Genomic DNA, 26,141 nt, shown 5'->3' with positions numbered 1-26,141 from the left:
GCCATGCGTGTTTGAGTTTCAATTTTACCTTTGGAGGTTTGGTAAAAGAATGTCTCGAAAAGAGGCTTATAAAAAATTACTCTCAGACCCCTTACTGAAAGAATCATTGGTTATAAAATGCCGTACCTAAAGCATGCTGTATTTCCCCTTGCTTATGTATTCTTCTGAACATGTGCATGAATCATCAAAAAAGAGTCACTTTTTTTTTTTTTCTTATTAAAACATCATAAAAGATTGTTACCACCACTGTATTTAGCAAAGCAGAAAAAGAGCAATCTAGAATTCAGGCAGATATTTTACAGTTATGTCTTTTCTCAAAAAGACAATTTTTTACGTTAAAATCTCTCACAGTAACTACAGACTCCCAAAAGGGAAAGCGTGGCAGATAAACAAGCAGCATCTGAACCTGAAGTTTGTGCCGTGAATATTCTGCTAATTGTCTTTTTGAGCAATGTGTTTACAAGCGACTGCTTTGAAACCATTGAAGTTTTAGGGACCTAATTGATTTGCTCCTCTCTGGCGAAGATGTGAAAGCTGAAAGAGTGACAGGAACATCAAGTGAGCTGCAGCGCATTAGCATGAAGTTCACATCAAATGCAAGGAGAAGAGAGAAATAAAAACCCGATTGGAAGTTTCAGTGTTCTCAGTAAATCCAAGAGATGGAGAACACTGCTCACACTGGGATGCACTGTGAGCTGCAGAGATGATGGACCACTTCATCAGCCGCTGCTTCACAGCAGACAGGGGAACTAACTCATTATTCCTGCTGAATTATGCATGCACGAGGAGCAGGTCAGCAGTGACACCAGCAGTCATTGCAGCTCCCGCGTGCCAGACCGCTGGGAACCCTCTGTTTGACCTCGGGCACAGTGCCTGGATGGTGCTGCACCGCACAGCTACTGCAGCCTGTGGCCCACGGGTCAGGGAGGCTCACAGCAGCCTTTGCCTATTCTCCACTGTGAGCTGCAGCATTCAGCATTTGTTCCACATTATCACAAAGATCCAGAATTATGGGTGCAAGCAAGAAGAGGGCTGCGCTCTCCTGAAATCTAACATCTCGTGCCAGCACATGTGAAACGAAGGCACACGGCTGCCTCCTCCTCTGCACGGCCCAAATAAAAAGCAGTGAAAACTTCAGAGCTGGGTGCTGGAGAATGGAGAATATGTATTTAGATATATTTAGCTTGCTTCCCCTCTTCCGGTGCAGAAAAGCAGTGGAAGATGGAAACCAAAGCCCTGGCTGGCAACAGGTCCACTGGACTGACAGCGGGGTCAGGAAGGTTTCTCTGCTCATGTATGGGCAGGAGAGGGCCCTCAGGGAGGGCTCAGCCCCCAGATGCCTTTGCCCCAAACAGAGCCCTTGGCTGTGTCCTGGGATACCCAACTGCACGAGCACTGCAAGGCCCCCAAGCAGCCCTGCAGATAGTCTCTCTTTCCAGCCATCCCTAGCTCCACACAGAGGGATGCAGGGGTTTTCACTCCAAACTGTCTACTCCAGTTTCCCTAAAGATAAGTGAAAAGCTGATTTCAGGGCTGTGCAGAGGCAAGAGCAGCTTGAGCTGTGGGATGGCTGGGGCCAGCCCAGGCAGCGGGAGAGCTGCCAGCAGCTGGGGGCCGTGCTCACCACTCTGGGGAGGGGGGGACAGGGGCTGAGCGCTCGTTATCAGCACTAGAAAGATACCACAGGATGAGAGCAGAGTAACAAAAACTCCATGAGATGATTTATGAGGACAAGAAAAACCACCCAACCCTTAGCATTAGTTTCCAGTGGTATTTAAGTTTTAGAGGCCAGCCAACACTTCTATTTTTTTCCTGCTACACTGAAATACTCTTTTCTGCAGGGACTCTTCTATGTTGTGCTTACACCGTGCTGTAACAATAAACAGGCATCTTTGCCTTCAGGGACTGCAGACAGTGCCAAAGCAGTTTTAAACCTCCAGTAACCTTCAGCAAACTGCAGAAGCCAGGCTGGGCGGCAGAGAGGCGCAGTGCTCAGCAAGGCAGGAGTGCTTGCGAGGACAACCACCACGGCACGGGCTGTCAGGGACGCTGGTGCCAGCTGGCTCACGGAGCAGCCTGACATCACCAGAAAGCCCAGAAACTGCCTCTGGAAAGCCAACCAGCTCTGTGCACAGAGCTAAGATTTAGGAACGAAAGCCCATGTGCAAGGGGCCGTAACTCCCCACCCTTCCCATCAGCAGAAAGGGAGTAGGGAGGTGAGGAGTGCAGCAGCCCCAGCCCCAGCCCATGCTTCTGCTCCAGCACGGCTGGGACTTGCCAATAACCTGCCTTAGGTAAAGGGAAAGTTGATCCAGCACTGCCAGCTCGCTGGGAAGGATTGAAACCTATGCCAAAAAGGTGGCAAATGATTTTCTTGGAGCAGTTCTCATCCTTGTCAGACAACAGAACTTAACAGAGAGCTCAGATGCTGAGCTGTGCTCGTGGCTTCTCACTGATGAAAAGCAATGATAACAGGGCTGATGTGATGAGCCATGTAGTTACTGAGATAACAGGTCCAGGACAACCGCTGGCACGCTCCAACTGGTTCAGAAAGCAGTGTTCAGCACTGTGCAGCTTCAGGTCCTGCTCCCAGGATGAAAATCCAGTAAGTGGGGTAATCTGACCAGGTCATTAACTCAGCATCTATGACAGTGCCCAGGAGCTGGTGCACACCATCTAGGGCCAGGTAGGCTTCTTCAGGTGAGACCTTACCACAAACCCAGCCCCCAGCCCTCTCTCTCTAGGTCTTCCCAAAGACTTCAGGGATGTGTGACCAGAGCCCTTCAGGCTGTTTATTTTAAGCAGTCAAATTTTAAAGTTGCTATTTATGAGCCAAGAGGGTTTAATTTTAAATCCTGCATTGTTGCTGTTGTTGTTTTAAAATAAATTAAGAGCACCCTCCCCTTTGCCTGGTCCATAAAGCTGTCCCTGGAGATGCTCAATTGAAAGGATCTGGAACTCATCACAATACCATCTGCATCTCTATGAGAGGTGATCAATCATCCTGAAACTCTGAACACCCACAGTGCCGTAATCTGCTGCAGTGTTCAAATCAACCTATATGAAACAGTGAAGGGAGGAAGGATATGCTGTCTCCTCATGGCACAGCAGTCAAAGATCAGATTCCATGCCCTGACACACAATAAAACACCAACATTTCCTCATTTTTACAGCCAGTGCCAAAGACAGAGATACTTCTTAGGGAAGATACACAGATAGGAGTGGAGAGCTGTGTGTGACACCGGCCCATACACTGCTCTGTACTGGATGATGGAATGTGTGCACAACCCAACACATGGGCTCAAGGAGGGAAAGCACCCCTCAGACCTGCTTCCCCTCCACCCGCACAAAATCTTTGCATGAAACTAAGAGTATAAAGTAATGCCTCATCCTACAATGGTTGGTGCATGAGGAGCACAAGGGGTTCTTTCTCCATACAAGCAAATTTAGAAATTTAAGTGCAGTTCTATGAAAGCTGTAGAAATCAAACAGATATGATGGCTCCACTCCCCTCTACTAAGATCAGCTCAGAAGCCAGACATACAAGGCAGCTTTAGCCAGCCTAGAGGAACATTCACATGCCAACAAACCCAATACATGGACTCTTCTTTCATTTGTGCTGTCTCTAGGCATCAGTACTGTGCAGTATGGGTATTTCAGTCTGGCTTAAACCACCACCTGAGAGCACACGTGGCCCCTCATGCTACCAAAGTTGGCTTTCCCTGCCTGGAACACAGCTGAGTGATGTCAGGGTGGCAGGATCACCACCATGCCACAGCTCCAGAGACCTTGAGTTCCCACTGACTGGTGCAGCCCAGTGGGCCCAAGAGGCTGGTTGGGGAGGTACAGAGAAACCAAGGAATGCAATAACCTGCCTTTTAGATCCTGTTAGCATTACAGAGAACAACAGCCCATTGCTTCTATGTTTTAGAGTTAGGATGCACTGGTGCAAGCCAGCAGTGCCAGTAGTGCCAGTAGTGTTATATGAGATACCAGGAAAAAAGGTACAAGGCTTTACTCTCATTTCTGTTCTTAGCAGATGAGTAGGCAGTCTATTAAGAGAGTTTAATCAAATGAAGGATTTCTTATAACATCCTGGGATGAGACATGCTGTCATCACTGGCTTGGAACAAGTTCTGCTCAAAAAGTCACTCTTTGTCCAGGCTGGCAACAAATTGCTTGTTTTCTTAGACAAGAACACTGGGTAGTCCACAAGACTGTGATTCATCCTCCACCATGAAGATCTCCACCCCAAGGTTCTCTAACAGACAGCTGTTTGTACACACGCTAGGTCTTTTCTTAGCTTACCTTAAGACACCATCCAGCTTCTTTGTGTTCATTTTCATCTATATGAAGAAGCACACGAGATAGTTGAGGGCTTTATTACCACTTCGCAGCTTGAGCTCCTGGATGCAGCTCTCCAGCACCAGAAATGAGATGTAATGATGAAGGTGCCAATTCTGGGAAACACAAGCTGGGTTAAAAAAGCAGATACATCCTATCCCTAAAATTGTCTCTATCAGAGTCGAATAGAAAATGAAGCAATCTAAGGTGCTGTTTCATGTAGCTGCGTGATATTTAAGAGCTTAAGGACTCCCTAGATAGATGAACAAGATGTAGACCTTGCAGAAGCTACAGAAAAGCCTCCACTCACTTTTCTGAGTGTTATTATAACAGGAAGTAAAAGATGTGAGTGGGCAGGAGAAGGGGGTAGGTTGAAGTAGAAATATTTAAGGATTTTATAGACAAGAATGTGAACTAGAGGAGTTATTGCAGGATAAATTTATGCATTGGATTTTGCACTGAAGCATCTAAGAAGGTACCTAAGCATTGGACAGTTGTCAAAGGGACAAGAAGCAACACTATCACCATGAGATACATGAAAATCAAATAAATCTGACAGATGCCCTACATTTATGGATTAGAAGAAAAATTTCCCTGACAGGCTCAGAGCCCCAAGGCAATCCTACTGTGCTGCTGTAAGTTGACTAAGAGGCAACTGAGGCATGAAATGCAACATCTGTGCCAGTTGTAGCTCTCTTCGGTCCCAATCCAGCTGAGGGTTTCTCAGCCCTGGCTGTTCAGAAGATCACACAGTAACCAAGATGAATCCCAGTCTCACTACCAACTGGCTCCTTCAGAGCTGCTTACAGCCAGAATAGACATCCAACACCCAACCAACACTGTTGTTGAAGAAAGAATTTTTGGAAGCAACTACTAGTGTGATAACTAATGGTCACTAGGAGACAAAGACAGTCATTACTGCCATGTTTGTGTGCCATCGACTTCACACTTCTCTGACAGCAGTTAGAAGGAAAGCCCACGAGACCTGCTGCCCCTCTCAATTTACCTGCAGGCCCACTGAGCTCACTCTGGAGACAGCTTTCATGATAAAAAGGGATTTCTTGAGGTCACAAAGTCACACCAGGATAGAAGAATGAGATGGAACGGTAAATTTATATCCTCTACAAGAGTTCTGACTCTGCCACTAGTGTTTCTGCTTTCTGGATGACTGCTGTCCAATCCATGCCATACATGCAGAATGAAAAAGTTTGAGACTTCTTTGCCCATTGATATTTCTCTGCAAAGGAGGAGAATGCAATGCATCCAACACGTAACACAAGTTGCGTGAGTCAGCTTTTCACAAGTCTTTAGAAGTGTCCTTCCTCATCCCCAGGTTTCACTCAGTGTCTCTCATAGAGACTGATTTTCACAGATGTCTACACTGACACGTTTTCAAAGCCCAAAAGTGAACAGCACTCAAAACACAGTGAGAGTTGTTTGAGAACTGCTTTCCCATATTCACACGAACCATCTGAAGTCCTGACCTAGATCCCCTGCATCCCAAGGAGGCCCTCCATCACACCAGCAAGCTTTGGTTCTGGCCCCAAGCACAGGATAAGCCTGAACTTGTGAAACTAAGGTTGACAGGATTTGACTAAACATCTGGCCATGGTCAGAGTTGAGGGAAGCACTCTGAGATGGGCATTTATGATACTGGCCCCGAGCAATTGCTATTTCTTACGAAATGGAGAGTTTTAAAAGTTTGTTGCATACAGGATTGTTTATTGGCTTTAGTATTGTTTCCAATGGTTTCCTTTTCCAACACCCAGCTTGCAAAAGCAGTGCTCATCCCCCACAGATACCTCCCTGGGCATCCAGTGCATGCCCGGCCTGCTCCTGGCTGCTGCACTGCTCTCGGGATTGGCTGAGCCCGGTACCTTTCCAACCCCAGTTACAGCAATAATGCTACCAGGGTTTACAGATGTAAAGAAAATTAGGCTCAATGATTGTAAATTGGGCTCTGCTTGGCATCAGTGGCTCCTCAGCAGCTTCTGAAACCCAGCCACTCTCGTTAAAGATGCTTTCTTTTAGGCAGCCAACTTTGAAAACCATTGGCCAAAAATGTGTGAATTAGTCAGTTTATCTGTGAGTAATAGGAAGGGAGGAATAGCGATGCAGACTGCAGCCCTGTCACACAGACTGAGAAGGTCCATATAAAATGTTAAGGGCGTTACTCATCCTGCAGCACTGCCGTTCACTGAGGAAATACACTTCTATTGCAAAGCCCTCAAGGATGGCATCCATCTGTCTCACGTCTGTACAGCACCCAGTTCAGTACACACTGGGGACACTCAGCTAGTTATACCCACCGGAGAACGGGGATAATACTGATGCTTAGTCACTGCACATTCCCAAAGCACATAGGAAGAGATGATCTCCTGCTCTTTGGAGGGATGGAGAGGAGTGTTTAATAAAACTGCATGGTGTAACATCCCCTGAAAACCAACTCATCTTGCTCATTCAGCAATACTTACAAATAACCAGTCTGCAAATGCCCTGTTGTGATTTTCAGGTGAGCTCAGCCCATACCTGTATGAAGAGCCTCATGCAGTACTGCCCGGGCTTGGACTCCCCAGCTACAGACAGTGCAGAGCTCAAGAGCCTTGCAAAGAGGCTTACCTGCCACCCTGAGTGTGACCCTGAACCAGTCCTTCCCACACTCTGCATTGAGCTTTGACGGATTCAGAGCAGAAACACTTGGACAAGTATTTTCCTGAACAAAGGTCACTGTTCCACATTGTTTCTCCACATTAAAATAATCAGGTTAATAAATCAAATGAGCTCTCAGAATATTCATGTTCAAAAAGGATTAAACATATCAGGGTTTTTGCCAGAAATAGTGGGCCAGATGCAGGCTTTGACCCCTCTTTTGCCAAATACATGGAAAACATCTGTGTAGTCAAGCAAAACCTTGTAGCAAACCAGATCAAGAGAATTATGACTATGTTTGTGGGTTCCGGAGGCCCTTTGTTCAGATGGAAAATAAGCAGATTAATATGCAAGTCCTATAAAGTTAGGAATATACATCAATTTATAGGGGCTTTTATGCCTGCAGATAAACACTTCAGAGACTGCTTCATTTAGAAAGGCACAAGACAAAGAATTAGGAGCATTTTCACAAGTCAGTATGACGCTCACCACTGTCCATAGGTTAGATTCAGTGCACAAATACAACAAAAAAGAAGCCACGCTAACAAGCTAGGCTTTTATGCAACAACATTCTAAGAATAACTCAGTAGGGATGGCAAATCCAGCAGGGATGAAAAACAGCGAGTTTGTGCCTGTTCAGGACTAAATGATAACACTTCAATATTCACCCTTTACACAGCAATAGTTCCATCAGGCCAGAGCCTTGTTAAAGGAGGAACTTGACAAACGCACAGCAGAAGAACCACCTCTTGAGAGCAGCACCCACAGCAACAAGAGCGCTGGGCATGCCGTGTGGGGCTGTGCTCCCCTGCACTGCACACACAGGCAGAAGGTGAAGGTGTTGTTCTAGGCTATTGATGGAAACTCTTCAGTTGCTGTTTATATGATCAACAGTCTTCTGGGAGCTGCGGCACCCGGGTCCTCCTTCCTTTCAGTGCTGTGATGACATAGGCTAAGCCACTCTGAAATGGCAAGAGGTACTCCCATGTTTTAACTGGAATGCTATCCTAACTTTTTATTTCTTGGCTTCTCTTACTCAGTCAGGAGCATTTCTTACAGCACTGGGCCACCTTCCAGGCATAACATCTACCAAAGGCACCAAAGAGCTTGTCCTAGTTTTTCCCAGAATATAGTACAGCCCAGAGCAAAATGACTGCAACACAGCAAGTGCAGAAGAGAACTAGCAGCAAGGAGGTCAGAGGATAATTAAAACCAAGCCAAAACTGCCTGATCTGTGACCGAAAGAGAAAGCTATTGCAAACAGCAATCAAGTTCAGTCACAGCAACACAGCTGCTGGGTGGCAGGGAAGTTCCTGGCACTCTCATTGCCCCGTGCTGCTGACATGAGGCCGCATCTCCTCCTCCCCACCTCTCTGACAGAAAAGATGCAGACTGAACCAGGGAGCCATGATACAGCGTAACACAAGAAAGAATCAGGCCCAAGCACGTGTCACACATCTGCATTCCTCCTCTTCCTCATTGATTCTCTCCAAACAATATCAAGGGATGTTTTTCTAAGTGTTGGACATAGAGTTCAGACTCTGGATGCCTGTTCAGGTGCAAAGCCCTGGCATGCTCCTGAATTTATGTTAAGCCATCTCATTACTGCTGAACAAAAGCCAATGAGTGAGTTGGCCACAGCTCAAAGAAATCACTTCTCAAGGCCATGCCCAATAAAAACAAACCGTTAGTGCAAAGTTACTGCACGTATGAAGGGATGTTGAGGAAGAAGGATGTTGTCACAGCTAATGCCTCAGATTAAGAGATGAGAGATCTGTTTTTTGTAAAAGAGATCCTCCATGTGATGTTGGACAAGCTGTATCGAACCCCCTTATTTCCATCTCCCTCAGAATAAAACTAGAATAATACTATTCCCCTGCTTGGTGCAGAGTTTTAGATCACTTCGTTCCTTATGCTTGTGATGACATACGCTGCTGAAATGTCTATGAAGCACGAGGAGACAGAAAAATGACTCAACCGACCACACCTGGCTGAATTTTTAAACTCAAAAGAACTGATTTTCAAGCAGCTTCCAAAACTCAATCCTACTACAGGCTATCAGGCTAAGAAGCAGCACAAGAAACGACTCCCTACAGGGCAATTTTCTGCAGCAGTGACAAGCCCCGTGCCCAGAGCACCTCCTCAGCCATAAGCACACAGCACAGCTCTGACAGGCCCATCCATTTTCTGTGGCTGCACTGCGTCCCAGGGGCTGCCATGCGGCACTGCTGCTCCACGCAGCGGGCTGCGAGGGCACAGGGCCGCCCTGCTGACTCAGAGGACATCGCAGTGCAGCCAGGGCTCCATTTCCCCATTTCTGGAGAAACAACCACGCCGCCTCCTACACGCTTGACGAAAGGATGCAGCGGAGCCATGCTGCTCCAGAGCGCTCCAGACACGCCACAGCTGGGCTGCTACCCACCGCCCTGAGAACGGCCTTCCGTCACGAAAAAAAGATTGCTTCAGGCTTGGCACGGGCTCGGAGGAGATTTTCAAGGCGGCCTGTTTCTCCCACACATCCTCTGCACTAGCAGGATGATGATGATGATTATTACTGTAGTTGAAGATTACAGACAAATGGCTTTCAGAACAAAATGTGTGACAACTCTGGCTTTTTAAAAATGCATAGATGTTGTCAATGTTAGAATGGTTGCCACATGCCCACATCACCTCTTTTCCCATTACCGTCTGCAACACCGTGCAGCCCTCCATAAAGTAAAAACACATGCTGGAGTGCTAATGAGAGTAGACGGGTTGTTGAGGTTGCCAGAGAGCATTGCTGTGTATCAGTCAAGCAAGACAAAAGACAAAGGAGAAACACACAGAGCAAACACTCAAATAATCTTCCTTCTATAACTGCACGTTAACTTAAAACCACAATAGGTTTATTCACACAAGTTCCACCCAGAACAGCAACAGAGAAATACAGACATGAATCCCACTGGCCCCATGCACCATGGCTGCCACAAGTGGCCCTTCTCCCACCTTCACCCATTGAGCTCCAAGATCACTGCAGTGTGTGCAAGGGGAGAAGTGGTGCCAAACCTGCACACAGCCTTAGCATGGCAATACCCTGTGAGCGTTTTCATTGTCACTGTAGCTTCCTTCACACACACAGCTCAAAACTAGGCTTTGATGATGGTCTGACTCTTGTGACTGCTGCTGCACACAGCACAGCAGAGCATGGAAAACAAAAGAAGTGGTAAGCTCTCAATGTTATACTTGGAACAAGTTAAAGCTCAAAGTAAACCTGGAAAAATCCCATCTTGTTCTGTTTTTGCACAGTTCTGCTCTATCCAAGCACAGCAAACCTCACAGGCATGTTGCCATGCGGAGCGGCCACGGCTCCAAATCTCCCGTCCTCCTGCATGCAGCCAGGACCCTCAAGTCTCTGGGAGGGGATGGAAGCTATCCACATGCTTCCAGATGCTCTGAGACACATTCTCATGGATCAAGCAGCCAGATAAGCAGCGCAAGTGCAATCTGCAAGATGGAAAAATGTGTTTTACCAGTCCTTCTCCATTCACATCTTTGCAAGCATAGTGCAAGGTGGGATGTGCTGAGCAGAGCATGGGAGAGCAAGCCCTAGGTGCTGCTGGATGCAGACTAAGCCAGCACTCTGGCACAGGAAGAAACAAAATGCTGGGGAGGCACTCAGGCTGTCATCACATAAATCTTGCAAACACAACAGTGGTTGTTACCGGGCTTAAACAATGAAACGGAAAGAAAAGTCTCCACTAAGACATAATATAAAAACTAAATAAGGCTACAAGAAAAAAAAGCTTTGCTCTTCCTCAGTATAAAGTACTTGGCTTGGTACCACATCTTGCCTCAGGTTTTTCAACACCTTGTGCCGTGTGCCGTGGTGGGAGGTCACTCAGCAGCCCTAGTCAGCTGCCAGAGGGCTGGAGGTGGCCAAAACCCAACATTTGGGAGAAACTGAAACCTCTTGAAATCTGGTTTCACTCTGATTTACAAGAACACTAACATTTGCAAACTTTCTCGTGACACAGAAAGATTTTCCCATCTAAAAAAGTATCTGGTAAGCATCAGTACGATGCATTCCTGCAATCAGCTATTCCCTCCACAAAGCCCAGTAGTTCTGAATTAAATCAAGATGAAAAACCACAGCAAAATTGTCAACTAATTTCTACCCCCATCCCAGAAAAACCCTCAGCCTGGTTAAAACCAGAGCAGGGGCTTTGGGGAACTGATACAGGCTAGGAGGGAGCTCAGTGCCCTCTCTGCATGACACCACAGGCCTGTGGGTGACACCAGCTGCTGGCCAGAGTCCCTTCAGCAGGGCCCAGGCACTGGCTCTCTGCATCTAACCCACTGCAACATTTCTGGTGGTCCCAGCGAGCTGCTGGCCGCCTTCCAGCTGCCACCTTCCTCTGGGAAAGTACAGTGTACCCAGTGTGTTGGGAAGCCCTGGGAAAGAGGGTACAGACACAGAGAAATTCCGTGTTCAACCCACAAGACAAGGTTTCCTAATGCTCATTTACTTCCTCCCTCCCCCATCTCAGAGACCATTATTGGTTTTCCCCAAAGCCCGGTCTGAAGGAAGCAGCTCTTTGTGCCATTACTAATACATGTGGTTACTCTTTGAAGATGTGTCAACCTAACATGACCAACAAATGTGGGAGGAAGAGAAACGCAACCAAAATGTGCTTGCTTGTACCCACTGCCAGACTGAAAACAAAGCTTCCAGCTTCCGGGTTGGCTAAAACACGCTCCCTTTGTGCCCACTGGTATCACATTGCTTGTATCATCCTGGGAGGTTCCTTGAGCGTAATCTCCTTTGTTTGTTTGAACTGAGAATCCCGGGGGTGTTTTAAGCCAATTCTGGTAAATCAAAAGCAAAAACAAAAACCACCCTTCCACTCCAAGCATGCATCCAAAGAGTAACAAGGGAACAAGATGGCTCAGACCCTCTCTAGCCATGGCCAGGAGGCACGTAGCCCATGTTCTGCACAGTGTAGCTGAGGAAGGCAGGAGACAAGTGCAAGGAGAAAGCAAGGATAACAGTTATCATGGCCTGGCTGCTTTAACTCCGATATATGTTCACTCCAGTTTTTAGCACAGTAAGTGTGGAGGAGCCTGGGGACTCTATGGCTGCATCAGGCACCCCAGCCCTCAGAACTGCCCCTCTGGGTTGCCCCACTACCTCTGCCATTTGGCAGAGAATGCTGCTGAGCAGGGCTCATTCCTGCCCCCGTCGCTTGCTGGGACCCATCTGGGCCCACCTCCAGGTCTGGGAGACAAGCATCTGCCTGGTACCAACTGCAACAGCTGAGCCAACCTGCTCCTGCCTGCTCAGCACAACGCTCCGATGCCAAGATGAGATTCGAGACGATTCCAATTAGGGAAGTGGGGCTGTCACCATTTCAGCTGCACAAGCAAGATGAGACAACTCCCAGTGTCACCAAGTGCCTGCAGGAACGCATTTACAAATCTAATCACCTCCCAGCACAGTCGGGCTGCCAGTGCCTGGGGAGGGTGGCAGGGGAGAAGAAAGATTTGGAGACTCTTCAGGAATATTAATTCACACTAATAGAAATCGGATCTGCCCTTGCCTGCAATCAGCAGAACTGAGATTCTGCACCGGAATATTAATGCCAGTGCTCTGTGGGAGATGGAGCCCTCTCAAAGCCCCCTTCAAATTATCAGAATTAAACATCAAAAAGAGCAGCACAGCAAACTGCAATGCAGGTTTGACAGAGGAAGCAGTGTGTTGGAGGAGGAAATGAAGGTCACCGAAGGTGCCACTGCCTCCTGCTGGGTGCCCAGCCCCATGCTGACCACTGCCCAATGCACCAACCCTTCCTGCTCAGCACCCAACCCAGCTGTGAGCCCTGCCTCTCCTCCAACACATAGTGCAACTGAGCTCTCAGTCCTGGGCTGATCAGGTGCATTCTGCACACATACTGAAACTGACCTCACGGCAGTGGAAAAAAATAGCTTTGCTACATGAGTGTTTTGTTATTCTGTTGGAATAGTTGTATATGGGGGGAAGTAAAGACCTCCTACACTTCATTTCAAAGAGGCACTAAAAACACAGGGCATCAAGCTTAACTGACCAAAAGCAAAGCTCCTGTGTAATGCTTAGGGAGCCTGGTGGCACTGCAGGGAGCCTGCCACATATGTGGCTGATGAGAGCTGCAAAGCACTGACAGCCAGTGTGAGGATAAACCTCTTAATACTGAGACTGCAGAATGAAAGCGCATCGTACTCCTTTTGAGTCCTTCCTGCACATCCGTCCTCTTCAGGAGCACCTTAAGGCTGGGAAGCTCAGTACCAGACGAGGCATACATGCTCCTTTGCCATCCCTGTGCCCAGGTACCTCGTGCCCTTGGCTGCAGGGAGGGACAGAGAGCTGGGATGGGCCTGAAGTGCAAGCAGAGGGCAAATCTACCAGGAAGGGCCAAACACTGTCTCTCACCGCACAGGGAAAGCACGTGTGTCCCATCCAGAGTGTGCCATAGGGCCCTGCCAGCAGCTGCTTCCCCTTACCAGGCAGCTCCTTCACATTGCTTGGCTTCCAGCAGGAGCTTCCGTTCTTCATCATTACAGAACAGCACTCCCTCATACTGCACGGCCTCATCCCCATCAGCATGGATGGAATCAGTCCCCGACAGCCTGAGGGCGACCTGCTGCTCCTTGGCTACGGACAAAAAGGGAGAAGTTACGGTTTTCACTTTTGGAGTTAAATTACTCCCAGTTAAAACTAATGATTTACTTTTATTTTTTCTGCACCAACAGAAAAGTTGGTCTAGCTAGGCACTTTTTTGAAAAAAATCTCTAGCCATCACGTTGGTGCCTCGTCTTAAACTTCCTGTACACTCAGCACTACCATGTAGCAAATGCATACGAAGTTACAGCACATCAGCACTCGAGGCTGCCATCTAACCGGTGAGACGCGTTCCGAAGGTCTCTGCTTTCCCCGTCACTTACATGACAGATCTCAACTGCCGAGATAGCTTGTCATCTGGGTGAACGAACGAATGAGGAACAGACCGGCTCCGTTTGTCATTATCACCTCTTTTATTGCCGTGTAGCGCGCGGCTCCAGCGGGGAAGGAGGAGAGGACAGCAGCCCCCGCTGCGGCGGGAGGGGTCGGGCCGGCAGCGCTGCAGGGCCGCGGGCGGGCACCAGGAGGAGCTGCCGCCCCGCACCGCCGCGCTGCTGCTGCTGCTGCTGCTGCCCCCCCGCCGCGGGCTTCAGCGAGGGGCTCCTGACCCGCCCAGCCGCTCCGAGGTCCGGCTGTGCCCGGGTCGCCGCCACGGGACAAGGACGGGCGATGCTCGGGGTGCAGGAGCACTGGGCAGCCGCACCAGGAGCGTGCAGACAGCAGCTGCCGCGTTCTCAGAATCATTAAGTTTGGAAAAGACTTCTAAGATCATCTAGTCCAATTGGCAGTCCATCCCCACCGTGCCCCTCAGTGCCACGTCTCCGCGGACCCTGAGTCTGTAGAGACACCAACCGACGATTCAGGACAGAGGAGTGCACTCAGGACTGCCTTCCCAAAGGAGCCAAGCTCACCAGCTGCTCCCGCAGCAGGAGGCCAGGGCCCTGGCACAGCCAGTGACTGCAGCAGCATGAGCCAGGGATGGCATTTTGTGGTGCCTGCCAGTGCTGTAGTTCTGGCCCCACAGAGCCCTGTGCCCACACTCAGAGCAGGGCTCCCATCCATCCACACATTGGTCATACTGAAAGGCCTGTTCAAAGCCACTTGTCCCAGGAATCCCACTCCCCTTTCATCACTGCCCCTCCACACCCACAGCCAGACTGGTGCCCCCAGGCTTTCACACCTGTTCTCCTCAGCCCCACAGCACAGCCACTCTGCTCTGCTGCGCTGCCCTCCCAGCTCACCAAACCTCTCTCTGGCACTGCCTTTATAGATTATAGGAAAAGTGGGTATAAGTTTGTGTGTCCAGTGAAAGAAGCAGAAAGCAGTCACACACTGCATGCACCCCGCAAGCAGCAGCACATATCATTTCAGCGTCCTTGCTCCTGCATGGCTCCATTTCTCCTGCCTTGCTTGCCCTTCAGCAGTCCCTCTGAGCCCGCAGCCTTTCATCTTCTGTTGTTTCAGACCCAGCAAAGGTTTCCATCGCCCTGCGCACAGCCTAACGCAGCCTGGCCCCTGTGCTTCCAGACAAAGTCAGTATGACTGAGAAATGAGGAGCCTGCCTCGCACTTGTTTCCAGTCATATGAAGAACTCCTCCTCTTCCTCCTCGGGCCTGGTTCCAGGGCTGGCTCTCCATGTTTGCACGTGGGAGCCCAGAGCCCCGTGCCCCGCTCCTTTCCTCCTGTTGGCCACAGAAGATGGCAGCTGCGCACAGTGCAGGGCAGTGCAGGCCGTGCCCAGCACCCATGGCTGCAGAAGGCCGTGCTGCAGCGAGCAGCGACAGCCCGCAGTTCTGCCCACAGCCAGCCCCGTGTCCACATTGGTTTCTGCTGCCAGCCGGCACGGCCAGCCCTCCTGCTGCCTGCTGCTTGTGAGCACATGGTGGGAGGGCACTGCGGCACCCCAGGAAGAGCCGAGGAAGGCCTGGCCTGGCACGGATGTCACTCTGCCCCTCGAGGCCCAGGCCTGCTGGCCTCCCTGCTCAGCGCTGCGCAGAGCGATGGGGAGAGGAGCTGCGCTGGGGCTGCGCGGCAGTCCTTCAACACCAACAGCACTGCGCCGGTTGGGAAGCCCAGTGTTTGTTTCATTCTGTTTGGAGCTGTTCTGAACCTGTTGAGGAAATGTAGAGAGAACTCCCTTAAAACACGGTGCTAGCTTTACTCAGGCAACAGCACTCTGAGCCCCCTGCGATGGGAGGCACTTGGAGCCACTGAAAGCACTCAGGACTCCAGCCATCCCTGAACAGGTCCATGGGTGACACTGAACTGGTGGGAGGCACATGCTGAGGCTGTCCTGGAGAGGGGTGTGCAGGCAGAGCAGCACAAAAGTAGGCCAAACAGAATAGGCAGGCTGATTTGTAATAATGATCTCACCAAGAAAGGGAAATAAAGAAAACAGGACATGTTTAAATAATGTAAATATCCAAATAATAATAAAAATATCCAAATAGCAACCCAAGAGGCCAGTGGAGTTGTTACAAAGCAAAGAGCACACAGCTGAACTTCCCTCTGCTCCATGTATAGCACAGTGAGCACCACCACCAAGGCACCGTCTTTGTCCAGTTCGATTTCTGCTCACACACTCTGCGCACCACAGCAGAAAGGAGATGACTTTCCCATGGCATTTATTTAGCCCTTTTACCCAACTGCAATTACAAAACTACTGTAGGTGATGTTGCATCAGCTCTGTACTTGCAAAACACCTGGTTTGGGATGGTACAGTGCTAAAACTCGGCTTTCAGAAGCATTTATAAGGTCACATCAGAAAGAGAACAGGCTACTACTATCATCTGATTTAGGCAGGAAAGGGAAAAGGCGAATTCAGTGGCTCAAAAAAAAAGTACTAATAGTTTCTACTTCAGGCACTAGCAATATGGAAGCATTCTAAGGATCTGTGCTCACATTTATCAATGACATCATAGCACTGGAAGGTGATTGCTGAGTTCATGAATTAAAAACAAAATATGGACAAGCAAAGCCTTAATTTCCATTTTGAATCAGTCCTGCTCTTTGCTGGAATAAAAAAAAAAAAAAAGAAAAAAAAAGGCATCTTGTCTGCAAGCACCATGCACACACATACCTGAAGCAGAATTTTATTTCCTTCATAGTCTTGTGTTTGCCACCTGGTCCTGCTGATAGGAATGCACGGATTGGGCAGGAGAGGCACCAGCTGCCCCATTTCTTGCACCTTGAACTGCAAAAGTGATGACTCCTTGGGCTCAGCAGCCATCCCAATGGGCAGCTGCTTCAGGCAGAGCTGGACAGCAATAGTTTTAGTGGCATATAGCACGAAGACACAGAAATTGCTTTTCCGGAGGGTTGCTTCTTTCCGTAGGATCATCTCATATAGCCCTACTGCATCATCATAGTTATCAAAGCTGCAGTAGAGGGTCACACGCAGGATTTCAGGGCTGCAGCCCACCCGCCGGATGCCCCACACAGGCATCTGATCATCCAGGCCATAGAAGTCCTGGGGAGCTGGTGTGTGGGGATGACTTCGTGGCCAGGTTGGGACACGCTGGTAGTGCCAGGGTGGGTGCTGGAGGAGATCCTGGACCTGGAGAATCCGCTCTTCTCCCAGGTCCTCCTGCAGAAAAAGGAAGACAGATATCCCAGGAAAGCTGCAGTTTCTCCTTTGGTACCTCTCATAGTATTTCAGTGGAGCAACTCGCTCAGACACAAAGAAAAGTCGAACATCTGGGCAGATCCACTCCATGAGCCGATCCAGAGCTTGCTGCAGAAACGCCGAGTATCCTGAGTTGGCGAGAAGATGCACGGTCATCAGAGGCTCTGCTCTGTCACCCATCACAAAGCTTCTCTTCAACAAACAAAACCAAAGCAAAAATAGGAGTTTCCTCCTGCAGTGTTTGGAGTGGCAGCAATGCAGGCACTGCACTGAGGCAGAGAAAGAAGACGATCACTCAGAAGCTTTGCAACAACCCAGTGAGGTGACAGGATTGCACACATGTGCATGAGGCTGGAAAGTGTGCCATGGCGCGACAGGACCAGCCCCAGTTTGCTCACGTCACATCAGAGCTCAGATGCAGATGCACATCTGACCCAGCAGCATGACCCAGATCTGGTCACCGGGTGCACACAGCCGAGGTGTTGAAGCACTGCTGTGCTGCAGTGGCTCTGTCCCACCTGGAGCAGGGTGGTGGAGGGCTGAAGCAGGAGTGCAGTCACTCTCCCACAGGCATACATCTCCTGATTCTTGCCTGTGTGAAAACCTCAGCGTGTGTTCCTGCACTTCAGTTTGCTGATCTCCCCGAGTCACACCCTTCTGGGGCACACAGATAAGCTATTATTTAAAAACAAGGAAGGAAAGCAGACTAACAAAGGGAAAAAAAACCCGTGTGAACGGGAGAGATAACAATGAAGGCCCATATGAATTGGCTCCAGGCACTGCAGGAGAATCCCAGGCTCAGGGCTGTGCACCTCGTGGGGCAGCAACTTGCTGTGCAGAAATCCCAGTGTGTGGAAGGGTCTGCTATTTAGAATGCTGAACTTGGACTATTCCCCTCAGACCCCCCTTTTTTTTTTTTTTTGGAAATTAAATACAGCCCTAGCTTTATGTGTACCTGAAGAAGATCTCCAGGGTCTAATGGTACAAGGATCCGTGCTTCACATTTCTTTTATTTAAAGATTGCACTCAGTTATAGAAATACAGTCATGAGACCAAAGTACAGTAAGAACTTAAAAGTTCAGCTTGTACTGACACAGACAAAGCTACCTGCAGCACTTCCAACAAGTAGTAACTGCTGGGACAGAGACAAAAATATCCAACCACTGGACAATCACAGGAAGAGTGAGGGCTACGAGTGTTCAAAACATTAAATGCTGTAAATGAGCACTGAACAACACAGAGTATTACTAAAACATAGAAAAAGGAAGTGATTCATCAACTCTTTGCTGCAGCGAAGAATGCAAAGAGGCAGGCAGCCTTCCTGCGGGTGAAAAAAATGGGAATTCTGCTTGTGCAAGGAAAACCAAATCTCAGAGCTTGTCAGGACTGAGCTGGGAGTGGGCAGCAAGGTGATCACTGTCCATGGCAGTGCAGGCAGGGACACCTGTGTGGCCAGGTGGCACCAGCCCTGTGGGTACCTCGTGGGGACACCGCGAGGTGACAGGGCAGGAAACTATGGAGAGCAGGAATGACAGGATGGACATCACCAGCTCTACCTCTGTGCTCACGTGGTGGGATCCCAATCTGCTGCAGGGCAAGCTGCTTGCTTCCCCAGGCATTTCCTAGCACTGTGTGCCCAATGCAGTCCCATCAATCACCAGACTTGCACTGCTCTTTCACCCCCATTTCCCTGCTCACATCACATCGGCCTGACTGTTCTGCAGGGCAGCAGCAGTGCAGGGGGAAAATGGCAGTGCCTGTAATATGAATGCTCACAGGGCAGCCACAGAGTGAGGGCTGTGAGCTGGGATGAGGGCAGCTCAGGAATGCTGCAGACAGCAAGTCCCACTCCAGCTCCCAGCACAGCTGGTGGGAGCCAATCTGGTTTCCAGGTGGGCCCACAGAGACCACAGAAGGGCACTGGCAATCTCTCCTTCACAGACTGAAGTCTGAACTAGCCCTGAATATGAGCAGCTCCTGCCTTTCTCTCTGCTTCCCCTTCCCCCAGCTTTCCAGTCTGGCTGCCAAGCGGAAAAGCACATCATTCACTGTGACCTACCCAGCATGCAAGAAAGATTGCTGTAAGAGATTAGGAAAATAGCAGCTCAGCCCTATGTGAAAAATCAGCCTGCACTCACAGAACGCCCCAGAACACCATCTGCACATGGCAGTGACAGGCAGCACGGTACAGGGTACAGCGTGCTGCGGAGAGCTGACCTGGTAAAAGCATGTGAGAGACGTACTGACCGCCAGCACAAGCATCAGTAGGCCCAGCATAAATAGATGCCCAATGCGAACAGCCAACAAGTACTGTATTGTGTGAGAATCAGTCTGTGATATGTTTCAAGTCCTATGGTGCAAGGGCACAGCAGAACTGTAACTCCTTTCCATAATGAGCTCTTTGATTGCTCCCAGCCCTCTGAGGTGCTGAGCCCTTCACTCCAGCTGACACCCAAGGACTGATGACGCACCACAGGATTTAATAAGTTCATTGTAACTTCCGTAACGAAGCAACATGGCAAGGTTTCAGGCATTGCACACTGTAGGTAATTAACTTCCAGGAGGGCGACTGAATTACTTCAGCATCTCAGGAGCAGGCCTCATTAAATCCAGGCACTGTCTTGGGCTCATTAGCTTTTAAGAGATTTTTTTTTTTTCTGCCAATTTCAATTTCTTCCTACACTGAGGCCAATGACAGTTATCGACAGCAGCACCAAGACAAAAAGCAGAAGTAGGGCCCTACTTGAGCACAATAAGCTGTGCAGTCTGCCTCCTGCCCCAAGTGCTGTGCCCCCACATTCATTATTTCTGAGGAAAGTAAAACCCCAGCGGCCAGAGGAGGAAAGCAGTCTGACCTACTGCACTCACAAAAGGGACTTATCTCCCAAGTAGTCCTTAATTCTCCTTTTAACGAGCTAGTAGAGAGGATCTCTACTTGCTCATCACACACAGCAAATCAGAATCCAAGCAGAAAACAGGACAAAAATGGAGCCATAACCAGAGCAGGAAGGGGAAGGCCGGCGGGGCCACAGCTCCTCCTGTCAGTGGGACACAGCAACTCAAGGCTCAGCCTTCGGCAAGGCAGCGCCAGGCTTTCAAGGTGCACAAGAGATCAAACAAAAAGGAGTTTCCTGAGCTTCCTCCTGTGGCAGAGGGGGAACAGGCAGCCTCAGCAATGCACAGACACACAGGAGCTAGCGAGTTATGTAAGGAGCTTACATTCAGCATGGCTGAAGGTGACTCAAGAGAAGCCCTCGCAAGACCAGCAGCAGACATGAGCAGAGACCACACTGCACTGGGTGCTGATGAACGAGTCGCCAGGAGACAGGATTTCTCTCTCTGGACTCATAGAAGCTCACCTGGGCAAAGTCAGACGTATCTCCATGTTCACACTCACCCGCTGTGATGCCAGGTGTCCTCTTCACCATTTAGACTGTGGTGTGCGGGTATCAGCTCCTCCAGCAGAGGGATGGCAGGCATCAGAGGCGTGCATTTGGAAACGCAGGCAAAGGAGCCACAGCCACTGCTTTGCTCTGAAGAGCTTACCATGCTGAATCAAGTTTTGTATTTGTTACAGCAGAAAGCAAAGGTTGCAGCCTTTTTCAACAGATACGTTTCCAGCACAGCTGAGACCTCACTATTCTCTCTATTCCTTTTTTTCTCTTAACATTTTAGTAAAATGCTGTCCCTTAAAAACTTGGCTTCATTTCAAAGCTTGAGGAATTTGTTAGATGTAAATACAATGGCAGGCTACTTAAAGCAAGAGACCCAGCGCTGTGTCTTTCATAGCATAAATACAAAGTGATCACAGCTGAGGCTCCAGATACCAACCTAATGAAATTCATAAATAACCAAGGTTAAAATAAAGGTTAAAAAAGCAAACCGACCAACCAAGGAACAATAATGCTAACAGCCCACTTGGACAGATAGCATAACTGTCCTGGATAAGACCACGTCTACACTGCACTTTTATAGCACAATTCTTACTGCAGCTAACAAAAGGCTTTAAATGCAGAATCAGTGACTTGAAAACGACAAGCTATATCCTACCATGTGGAACAGTGTTCTCAGTTTTTTCTATATATTATTTGTCAGTTCCTTGTTAAAACCTCATCTCTCCCTTGCTCTTCCTTTTCACATCCCAGAAAAGGAGCTTAAACACGTGTTTCAGACTGATCACACTGATTATCTCATTTACCAAGACACCAGAATCACTAACAGAAAACTTTCATACAGAAAAAAACAACACCGCACATGCTACTTCGAGCCTAGTTCTGGGCTGGCAAATCCTCCTCCTAACCCTGAATTGTTTCTAAGAACTGGAAGCTAATGCTCAGAGGCCACCTCACCTTTAACCACTGTGATAAGTAAGAGTCAAGGAGCTGCAGAACAAGCTGGGAAGGTTCTAGACAGTCTTGGACAGGCAACAGACTGCTCACAAGGAGTCCCATTTCTGCTGCTTTTTGACAAGAAACCCTCTGTGCAAGCTCACCACCCAAACCACACATCTTAACAGGCTACATTACTGTATACATACCACCTACCAGGTACCATGCTAGCTGCTTATGACATGTGAATAAAAAGATTTCAGGCATCCAAAATACTTCATTCAGTGCTTTTGTTGTTACAATGGTACACGAGTATAATCTCAACTCTTTAAAATGAACTTGTGTATATGTACCTTCCAATATGTATAAAACTTGAAGTCTACTTTTCATTTTAAAACTTTTGAAAATTAACACTACACGTTAATAGGCTGTTACAGCATTTACGTGTACATTAACTCAAGGAAAGAAAACTTACAACTGATTACCCTCATAAACGTGATCATGCAAACCTATTAATGAGCTTTTAACTAAGTTACAAGTTTAAAGGCGAACTAAGAAAGACCAAAAGTAAAATCAGGTAAGGAGCAGCAGAATTCTACTATGGAATCTAAAAGAAATCTCACTAATCCTAGAATCATATGATTCTCTAATGTACACAAACAATGTAAAGGCATAGGCATCAAACTCACCTTAAGCAGAGTCACAGTGATACCGTGTTCAGATGCATCTGATCAAAGTTTTCACATTTCCATCTTGAACTCCTTGGTACTGTGATCTGATTGTAATGGTAAAGACATTTCTAAAAGGTGACTTCAGTAGAAGTCCCTTCCTGAACATTTAGTGTCTCCAAAATTCTATTGAACTTGAAATGGAAATGATATTCTGGTATTTGTTACTGAAATAGCTATCACCATCTGTTATTCCTTCAGCAACTCTAGCGTGCAAAGCTGGCCAAAAATTAAGATAAAAAAATCAGACCCATCCACCCCTTAAACATAGCTAGACAGCTGTTCATCTAACATTCAGGCTTGTGACATCTAACTTCACACTTGCCAAGAGCAAAGCAATCAGAGGCAGAAAGCTTCAGCTGATGCACAGCAAAATTGTAACTGCAGCACAAAGTCCAAATGTCATGGATAGCAACGTTAGTATCTCTAAACCACAGTGGAAAAGGCTATGAACTCACTTCTTCCTGAAAAGCACAAAGGAAAGCATTAAAATAAAACTGTCACATGAATGCTATTAAGGACTAAGATACACAGAAAAGAAAGCCTTCATACCAACGCATGGAAGAACTAGTTACAATTTTAGGAAGACCTTAAGACACAATCCAAAACTAGAGTGGCTAACCAATTATTAGTTTTCTAATGTCACTAGAAAATAGACACACAGGCATTTTACTAATTGCCCACAAATTCATTTTAGAAAATCTGATGACATAGCTGGATTCTTCATGAACAGTAGCAGGTTAAACTCCTCGTTGGTTACCTGCCTTCTACTTAATTGAAAGTAAATCCTGAGTTAGGGAAAAGTCTTATTTTTATTCAGTAAACTTCAATAAAGCCTTTATAAAAAAGACAAAACAGGCCTCAGAATAAATCGTGCTGAAACCATCCCAATCCCAGGCCTCCTCCATAGAAGCAACCCACCACTGAACAACAGCCAGGCTTTTCATCTTAACAGGCTGTAGAGAGGGGTGAAACTGGAGGCACGCTATCAGAAATACACTTCAGGTGAATTGCTAACATTACACAACAGTGCGTTTGCTTGATATCGCTAATGAAGAAATAATCTGGCAGTACCGTAGTGCTCTACAACCAACTTCCTTTTCGCTTCCTCCAGCTCCACATTTTGGGAAGTCCATCCCCAGTATGTTTCTGTATCTACGGATGAAAACGACGTGAACCAAAACAAAACCAGCATCAAATTAAAACAAATACTTACAGCAGAAAAACTGCGTGGTATGCAATATGCATTGCAATGTCAGAAAAACAGTTTAATAAAAACTCTGCAGTACAATGCACGCTTCAAACAAATTCTATGAGAATAATAGTGCCACTGAACTGCAATTTTAAATCTATTTTTGCAGCATGCTGACAAAAAGGATAAAAGCTTTGGTTTAAGAACTGAAAGTTTCATTATAGTAACATTTTTTTTATTGCATGATTAAAATGCATTTTTAAAAGCAAATAGTGCACACTGGCTTCACTTTAATCTCCTCAAATACATACTTACGATGGGAAACCCTGGGGCTACAGATCCATCTACAGCATTAACTGACAAAATATAATCCCAGTATGCTTCCCCAGAGGACAGTATTTAGTTTCAAATATTGCCATCCCTGTACTCTAACACACTTGAATTGTTTGTGTACACTAGATCCATTTATTTTAAAATTTTGTCTACATTTAGTGAAATAAAAACATCGCCCTGTACAATCCACCATCAGCAGTGAGTACAACAGCAAAAATTATTATACAGTTTATACACACTAATATCTTTTCCTTTTTCCTATGAAGAAACCAGAACAAATCTAGAGTATAATTTAGAAGGACTCATATTACAGAAGGGAAAGTCAAAATTATCATGGCCTTTTCTGAGCCCCCAGTAGTTGCTGATTCATGTTGTTCAAACAATGAGTGCAGCTGGAAGAGTGAAACATGCTCAAGTCGTATTCTTGGGTCTCCAAAAGGTTACCAAATATTTAAATTAAACATGGCTAGTTAAAGAAACATTTGAAGCAGAGCACTATAACTGGGAATTCTGCCTTACCAGTTGTGGTTGTTCTTTTAACCCAACTTATACAATGCGCGAAGTGCTAAGCAACACTACAGAAACACGTTTACATCAACACTGAAGATCTGGGGAAATGAAATTCCAACAATTTTATTTTTTTAATGAGCTGTATTTTCTAAATTTGTTTTTATTTTTCTGTTTTCATACAGTATTGAAAACAAACGCGGCACATTCACATTTTCCCAAAGAATTGTAAGGATGATCTCTACAGGGATAACGTTGAAAAGCCTGAAGCTCAATCAATTCATGTTGAAAACTCTCAAAAGGAGTAAAAGGCTTGATCTGAATGGTCTAGAACATGTACTGTAATTTAATAGAAGAGATGGTCGTCTTAATATTAATGATTTAAAAGAACTTCCCAGTTCATGCGAAGAGTACAGTCCAAGAGTAAATCAAATTTTCTGAACGCATTTTATGCTACGTAAGTGTATACTTTGCGATCCTCAGGTGTTCGTGCCAAATATTCTCTCTCAATAAGTCCTTCAATACGTTTTTTAATAACAACTGGACTTGGTAAGAATCGGGCCTTCAGCTGCTGAGTTACCTAAAACATAACATTAAAAACAATAACATAAAATTACAGGTCAAGCAAGATCATTAAGTATCTTAACTGATCAAAATAATCAGAAAGTTGCACAGAGGTGGGGCTGGCTACAACCATGAAACAACAATCCATCTTCACTCTCCCATCATTTTTTCCCTTCGGCTGCCTGCTCGATTTGGAGAGAGGAATGGTCAACCTGGAGACACTCAATTTCACAACCATGGAAGAGTGCAAGAGTGGAAAGCACCTCCCATTTGCAAAGGTGTCAGAACTCAATGAGCACTCTCACTCTTTCTCTGCAGACCTTGAAACTTTCAATCTTGGACCCAACAGTTAGCAACAAGACAAAAACAGAAAATAAGTCATGCTAAGCACAGTGGTTTTCATTGCCAATTGGTACTTAAGGAATATGATGACATATTAATAGCAGTAAAGGGAGGTAGGAAAATCAGGTGCACATGAGTACAGGGTATGGATTTAGGTGTCTTTAGATAAATGGGAAAAACAGGATGGATTAATCACAATCTGTCAAAAACCCTCCAAAACCACGTTAGACTTGTGTAACTTCAAATGGAATCAAATGGAAAAACAAAAGCAATTTCTAAGTCCATGTTAAAACAAACATACCTCTGCTACTAGCACATTGTGTTGCATCTTCTTTCTAGATTTCATTATCCGAACTATAGCAGCTTCTATCTCATGCTTTCTGTCATCGTCTACTTTCTGCCTTGTTTCTTTCCTTTCTGGATCAGATTCTCCTTGTTTGGCAGCAACTGAAAGGAAAAAAAAGAAAGAGAACAAAGTATCTTAGCAAAGTTAAAATTAACACTGTGTAAGCTTTAGCTTTGCTATTTATTTTGTTCAGAAATCAAATGCTTTCCCAAGTTTTGACATCCTCAAACTCATTTGTTTATGAAAAGCAGCAAGAAGAACATATTAGCATTTTCTGGCATACTTTGAAAGCAACTGACAAGGTAGCAATCTATTATTCAATTACTGCTATGTTAAAATTTTAGCAGTACTCAGACCTGCTTACAGGCCCAACCACCCCTATGCTCCCATTAAATGTTTTTCTCTTTAAAGTAAAGAAATTCATTAATTAAAACAGACAAATAATTCAAAGCTTTCTTCATAAACTATTTAAATACTTAAGAAGTTCCTCAGTCAGATGAAACAGTCCAACCTTCTCTATCCTTTTCATTTCAGCTGTTTCACCCTTGTATT

The 26,141-nt window shown here is 46.8% G+C and overlaps 2 protein-coding genes and 1 long non-coding RNA gene across 4 annotated transcripts in view; all 3 read right to left on the bottom strand.

Moving 5' to 3' along the window:
* The window catches only part of FAM124B (family with sequence similarity 124 member B), a 67,403-nt gene extending 49,447 nt beyond the window's left edge, over nt 1-17,956 (bottom strand). Inside the window, exons 1-2 of one of the 2 annotated variants that reach the window (XM_042878070.1) lie at nt 16,704-17,943; nt 14,223-15,734 (exon numbers count right to left, since the gene is read on the bottom strand). In XM_042878070.1, the coding sequence (XP_042734004.1) occupies nt 15,204-15,734; nt 16,704-17,429 (1,257 nt within the window). In that variant the 5' untranslated portion in view covers nt 17,430-17,943 and the 3' untranslated portion in view covers nt 14,223-15,203. Of the gene's footprint in view, nt 1-14,222; nt 15,735-16,703 lie in introns of those variants that run through there. The other variant, XM_042878071.1, reaches the window with a different exon arrangement.
* LOC122183776 lies at nt 4,376-14,018 on the bottom strand. Its single transcript, XR_006180359.1, has 3 exons — nt 13,948-14,018; nt 13,507-13,657; nt 4,376-4,460 (listed from the first exon to the last, which is right to left on the bottom strand). It is a non-coding gene; the product is annotated as an uncharacterized LOC122183776 (long non-coding RNA).
* Nucleotides 17,957-23,939: 5,983 nt separating the features above from the next.
* CUL3 (cullin 3) overlaps nt 23,940-26,141 on the bottom strand; it is a 50,343-nt gene continuing 48,141 nt past the window's right edge. Inside the window, exons 15-16 of the mRNA XM_042878265.1 lie at nt 25,545-25,690; nt 23,940-24,917 (exon numbers count right to left, since the gene is read on the bottom strand). Coding sequence (XP_042734199.1) covers nt 24,786-24,917; nt 25,545-25,690 — 278 coding nt within the window. The 3' untranslated portion in view covers nt 23,940-24,785. The remainder of the gene's footprint in view (nt 24,918-25,544; nt 25,691-26,141) is intronic.

The sequence above is a fragment of the Lagopus leucura genome, unplaced genomic scaffold (assembly GCF_019238085.1).
Source record: "Lagopus leucura isolate 7727_CA_CO unplaced genomic scaffold, USGS_WTPT01 Super-Scaffold_100021, whole genome shotgun sequence".
Taxonomy (NCBI): domain Eukaryota; kingdom Metazoa; phylum Chordata; class Aves; order Galliformes; family Phasianidae; genus Lagopus; species Lagopus leucura.
The sequence above is the reverse complement of the archived record's forward strand: the minus strand, read 5'-3'. Positions and strand labels throughout refer to the sequence as shown.